We start from the raw sequence: 6,246 nt of genomic DNA, 5'->3' as shown, positions 1-6,246 counted from the left end.
CCTATCTCAGCCGAAGGGCAAGGCCATGCTTACTGAGATCCATAATGCCAAGACCACCCAGCTGTTTTGGGCGACATACTCTCTGCCAAGACACCACACACTTCCCACCGCTGACAGCGTCCGAACCGGCCCAAAAGAAAGCCCTACATCCCTGATCCACTTTCTGGATTGCCCACTTTGGCGCCTCAGCCACAATTAAGTGGTGCGTAGGCCGAGCCCTCATCACTTGATACACCAGAATCAACCTCCCCGGTCGAGTTACCAGACCTCTTTGCCATCCTGGAAGGATTTTGAGCGCAATCTTTTTCTTTTGAGTAGAAAAAGGAAAAGCAGAGCAACGAGACCCCTAGATTTTCTCGAGCCTTCCCTCACCGCGCGGTGCGCGGATCCCCAACGCTCACGCTAACGGCCCCACGCGACCATTATTCCCTGCACTCCACTCTCTCCGCAATCTCAATCCTCCACTCCACTCTGCCGCTCCACTCTCGCTCGCTCCCCAACCCGCCGGCGGCAATGGCGTCCCTCCGCGCCTCCCTCCTGCTCGCGGCCGTGCTGTGCGCGCTCGCGGCGTCGTCCGCGTCCGCCTCCCGCGACCTCCGCTCGCGCCCCACCCAGTTCGTCGTGCGCGGCCGCGTCTGGTGCGACACCTGCCGCGCCGGATTCGAGACCCCGGCCTCCACCTTCATCGCCGGTACGTGCTTACGCCGCACCCGAATCTTTCCTCCTCTCTCGATCCGTTACGGTTGTAGTATCGATTTCGCAGGAGCGCGTCTCTCCCCGTCGTTTCACTGTCCCTTTTCCCTCCTCCTGCTCCTTCTCCTTCCTCCAAAGGCGTTAGTTTATCCAGGAATGTTTCCTGATAGGAACAAGTACAGCAACTATGCGTCCAGGCGGTGAAAAATAGGCTGCTTTCTCTTCGTTTTCCCCTGCGATCTGATTTAGTAGCGGAAATAGCTAGTGGTTGGTTCACGCTGGATGCATGGTTTTTGGAATCCTCAGCACTAATCTGCGTTTCTTTGGGAACTTTTGTTAGATCTTCATGATCGCTTTGTGCACAAGTTAAACTAGCACTGTCTACTAGTAGTTTGCAGGATCTCATTTGTTATGTTTGCGGTTTGTGGTGAAGATATGAACTGACCGATGCGTTTTTACAGTTTACGGTTGGATAGATGCGAACATTCATGCGCCATGCCCGTGAAATTATTACAGGCTCTGTACCGCGCCGGGTTGAAATGTAGTAAGATGCTGGGTATGCTGAGTTGCAGACTGAGTTCATATCATGTGCTAGATCTAATATCATAGGATCTCTGGCCATGGTTGATGGTTTCATTTATCGCATAGTTCATACTCGGAACAGTATAATCAGACATTGTTGGATACTGGTGTCTGGACCTCATCCTACTGCTCTCTGTTAAATAACGATACAGAACACAAACCTCTGTCTAAACCGAATATAGTTGATTTACAGATGGGTTCGTTGGTGTTTGATATCTGAAGTAAGTTGGCATTTTTTCAGACAAATGATAAAGTGGACTCCCACAATGCACACACAACATGCTGGTGCACGCAGGCAGTTCGCTGCACACTCTAGTAAAGAAAATATAGGCTCAGTATCCAGAAGAACCAAAACCACACATTCATCTGAACTGCAGAGAGATTGTATCATTAATGAACACAAACATATATGAATTCTCCAGTTTTTCACTGAGAAAAATGTTATTCTTGACACCAGATAGTATAAGCTGATGTACAGTTAAGTATCCATACTTCAATCTTTATAAAGACTAGACTGAACCTGCTATGAAATGAGAACGCTCGAACTTAACATGATTTGGTTATTTAGCTAGTCTGCAGGTGGCAACGACCAATTTAATTTTGGTTCAAGTTGGATTTTTAGACAGATAGCTAGTGTTAATTATGTTTTGCTTTATGTACAAAACCCTTTGTGAATTGGATTGATTACAAATACATCTCACCTATCATTACCCACTGTTAATGGTACGTTCAAGAACATCCTGTGAACATACTCATGGAACCTGTACAGGCACCTTCCTATGTCAAATTGTCAATAGAATTATAACTTTTGTAGTACTGTTCTTGTATGCATTGATTATCTTTGTACAAACTTTGTTGTTTTGTGATTTTGTGCAAATGGATTCTTTGCTTGATAAAATTGCTAGTGGTCGAATCACAATATATCTTATGTGTTTGGCTACTAAGTATCTTTGTGCTGTCAGGCTACATGACTTAACCGGTTTTCCCTAAAAGAACAGAAGACTTCACCGGTTTAACTGGTTGTACTTCTATTGTGAGATACATGCAATTCGAATTTTTTGGCATTTGCAATAGGACATATTAGAAAAATAAGCATACTAGTATGCCATGTAATTTATCTTAGCACTACACTGACCTTCATTTTGTGCATCTTTCCTGAACCTTTCCCATCCATTTTAAATTTGTCGTTTGCAAACAAAACAGTGTAAGAAATGGAACACAACAGTCTAGAAAACTGCAGTTACTTATAAGGCATGCCAAAATGCAAAACAGCCTGGAATGAAGTGGCATGCATGTCACGGCGAAGAAATATGTTCACAACTCAAGTTAAATCTCAGTTACTCCCTCCGTTGCAAAATACTTGAAGTTCTAGGTTTGTCCTAAGTCAAACTTCTTAATGTTTGACCAAGTTTATAAAAAATATACCGACATCTACAGCACCAAATTAGCTTCATTATCATAATATATTTTCATATTGTATATGTTTGATTTTGTAGATACTCTATTAGAAAAAAAAATTGTAAGGTTGGAAAATGTTTGACTTAGGACAAACCTATAACTTCAAGTATTTTGGAACGGAGGGAGTATCATATACTATCCAGATTTTGGACGAGTACCCTGTTGTTATGGATCAATAATTCAAGATACTACTTGCAAATAGGTCCTTGTAACATATTGTCTGTTGTATTAGGCTTCATCGCAGCAGCTGCATCACATAACACGGGGCAATTCAGGCAATAAACCCTATTTAGGTTTGTAGAAAGTAACATTTTGTCTGTTGAAAGCTGGGCCAGATCAAATGTCCTGCTCGGTTATCTGACATTGCTTAAATAACCATCCATTAGTAGCATCTGTACATGTTGTGCAAATAGCGCAGAACTGCACATTCAGCATGGATGTTTGTCACACTGAGGAGGCGAGGACTAGAAATCAGCATTGCTGATAGAACATACCATTGAGGGTTCAATGCATCTCGAGAACAGAAGACAAAGTTGTTTTATGACTTCTATAGTTACCTTGGTTGGTTCTTCATTTTGGATCTTTATGGTTAACTGGCCTGGTAATAACCATTCGTAAAATGCTACGAGTTAGAGCTGAAAGTGAAAGTTGAATCACCATTAGTTTGTGGTTGTGACAATACATAGTAGTATGACTATAGGGCCGAATGTTTCATGGTAGACTTTATTCGGATCAATGTTAGCTTCTCAAACATTCGACCCTATAGTCAAAACATGGTAGATCTCATTCGATAAAATCTCATCTATCAAAACTACCAACTACTTACTATTCATGAGAATTTATTGTTTTTGTTTGCCAACTGTCAATAATGTGCCATCCTTGCTTTCAACAGGAGCGAAGGTTAGAGTTGAGTGCAAGTCGAGATCTACTGGGGCCCAGACATGCAGCTTCGAGGGTCACACCGACCACACCGGTACCTACAACATCCCTGTGGCCGACGAGCATGAGCACGAGCTCTGCGAGTCTGTCCTCGTCAGCAGCCCGGACACGGCCTGTGCCAAGACAGTTGCTGGGCGGGAGAGGGCCCCTGTCTTCCTCAACAACAACAACGGCGTCGCGTCCAACGTCCATTTGGCGAATGCTCTGGGGTTTGAGAAGGACACCCCTCTGGCTGCATGCGCGCAGATCCTCAAGATGTACGAGGAGGTCAATGATCGCGTCTGAGCACTCCGAGCTCGCTATCGTGAAACAGGTTAACGTATTACTAAAGCCGTCGTGTGAAATGTCCTGAAACATCTATTTATATGTGTTACCAAGACCAGAAGTATCGCTGCTTGTGTGCTTGACATTATGGCGTAGCGCTTGAGTGTGTATGTTGATCGCTGGTTCAGGTTGAACCACGAAACTTGTGAGCTAGTAAATCAGACATGTTGGTTCAGCTTAGCAGGCTAATGTTATGAGATTGTTGTTTGTCTAAGAGTGCGTACTGTGTGCAGTTTTATCAGGCGGCAAATCACGCTGATGTGCGTACTGTGTGCAGTTTTCTCTTTCGAAATGGGAAATCTTAACTGACATTTCATTTGCCCAGCAAAAATGACATGGTTGAGGAAGGAAGTTCTTTGCCGGCTGAAAGACAAATATGGTTCTTCTCAACTGAAACGATTGGAGACTTTAGGAAAGTGGATTCAGTTTTGAATTGTGATTCCCAAGACGATCAACACTTCGAGCGTCCACAGCTGGACTCCTTAAATTGACCGGACATAAGAGGAGAAAAAGTTGACCCAAACGGACCCTCAAAGCCTCCCTAAACGTCCAGGCTGTTCAGTACTCCTTTTACCCAGCCCATAGATTGGGGCAATATGAGGAAAGCCCGTGCGTGTCGGTACTCCTTATACCCAGCCCATAGATTGGGGTAATATGAGGAATGCCTGTGCGTGTTTGGCAGTGGTCCTGTGTTAGAGCAACTCTAGCAGACCCCGCATCCTTTCGACCAGCAAAACGTTTTTGCAGTTCGCGGAAAAACGATTTTGCGGGTCGGCGCGGACAGCCGCAGTTGCAGACCCCGCATAATGGACTCGTAAAAAAGATATTCCCAGAATATGCTTTTTTACGGGTTGGGGTTGCGGCGTCTGATCTGGCGCATCTTCTCCCGACCCGCAAAACTTAAATTTGCAACTTAATTTGATCTAGCATATTGCATTGCTTTGTTTTATAACAACATTGGATACAAAAAGCATCACCAAATCTTTGCTAGAATAGCAAGGCCAAAGAAAACAAGAACTACAAGTATGCATTTTAGAAGATTTCCAATTTCCATAACTGCTCCCACTAGTTGGACTAATATCTTCTCCATGCATTCGTTGTTGATCTGTGGATTCTTGATTTTGCATTCTTCTTTCTTCATCTTTGGTTCGAAAGAAGTAGATGTTGCTTCCCCTCTAGTTCCACATGTAGCCGCATCATTGCCTTCGATTGTGCTAAGGAGTGCACTAACATCTATTAAATTTCTTTCTATCAACAAATCAATGTATTGCCCTTCCCAAAACCAAAATGAGCATCCTTCGTCCTACACAAAAGAATGAGCAAGCTCGAAGTGAGCCACCGCAATTTAGCTAAAGAATGAACTGTGAAACGAGCTACCGCAAGTGCACGTACCCCGTCGTTTTCGCACTTGAAGAACACCCATCCGGGGTGCTTCGGCGTGCTCGAAGTGAGCCGCATCACTTTCCGTGTGCAGTCGCTGCACTCAATGAGCGGCATCGGCAAGCCACAAAGACGATGCGCGAGCGCCGAGCCTGGTGGACGGCCGGACGAGTCCATGCCCGCAAACCTTCGGCGGCGGCGGGCGGACGAACTCGCACCTGCATGCGGCGATGCGCCCTTGCCTGGGTTGCGGGAGAGGCTCCCCGACCACTCCATCGCTTGGGGCAGCAACCGGCGGCCGGAAAAAGCCAAATCCGGCGGCCCGCGATGAAGTGCCGCAGATCTGCAAATCCGGCGGCCCGCCGACGCAGGGGGAGGGGGGGAGGCCTCGTGCGCGTGGCGGCCTTCCGGCGTGCTCCTGCCGGCTGCCGTCGCCGGAATCTTGGGCGGCGGTCGGTGGCGGCGCGAGAGGGGAGAGGAGAGGTGGTTGGTGGGAGAAAGCGCGGGATGAAATGTCCCCCCACCAACCGCTCCCGCTTATATGCAGGGCACCGCAGCCGCGAGGGGGAAACCCGCGTTTTCCCGGGTTGGGCTCGCGATTTTGCCGCGCCCCCTAAAGTTTTTTGCGGGCCGGGGCGGGATGCGGGGTCTGATCGGGCGGGTTTTTCCGCCCCGGCCCGCATTTTGGCGGTTATTTTACGGGTCGGGGCGGGATGCGGGGTCTGCTAGAGTTGCTCTTAGCAACATAGGATTTGACCCACCATGGCCCATCTTTATTCTTTCTTTCTCTCTCTCCGTCTCTATCAATCACATGCATGCGCCCGGACGTATAGGAAAAAAGTGGGGGAAATGGCCGCGTGCACGGACAAA

The 6,246-nt window shown here is 46.9% G+C and overlaps 1 protein-coding gene across 1 annotated transcript; it reads left to right on the top strand.

The window, feature by feature from the left end:
* Window positions 1–395: 395 nt before the first annotated feature.
* LOC109755610 (pollen-specific protein C13) lies at window positions 396–4,210 on the top strand. Its single transcript, XM_020314508.1, has 2 exons — window positions 396–691; window positions 3,626–4,210. Exons 1-2 carry the CDS (start codon window positions 514–516, stop codon window positions 3,955–3,957), a joined length of 510 nt encoding a protein of 169 aa, XP_020170097.1. The 5' UTR covers window positions 396–513; the 3' UTR covers window positions 3,958–4,210.
* The last annotated feature ends 2,036 nt before the right edge of the window (window positions 4,211–6,246 follow it).

This window comes from Aegilops tauschii, chromosome 6, assembly GCF_002575655.3.
Source record: "Aegilops tauschii subsp. strangulata cultivar AL8/78 chromosome 6, Aet v6.0, whole genome shotgun sequence".
Lineage (NCBI taxonomy): Eukaryota > Viridiplantae > Streptophyta > Magnoliopsida > Poales > Poaceae > Aegilops > Aegilops tauschii.
The sequence above is the reverse complement of the archived record's forward strand: the minus strand, read 5'-3'. Positions and strand labels throughout refer to the sequence as shown.

Bases quoted from the DNA above. Each gene is read 5' to 3' on its own strand.
- LOC109755610 (XM_020314508.1), top strand. From the start codon at position 514: ATGGCGTCCCTCCGCGCCTCCCTCCTGCTCGCGGCCGTGCTGTGCGCG. The intron at 692-3,625 runs GTACGTGCTTAC...TGCTTTCAACAG, and splicing joins GGCCTCCACCTTCATCGCCG to GAGCGAAGGTTAGAGTTGAG.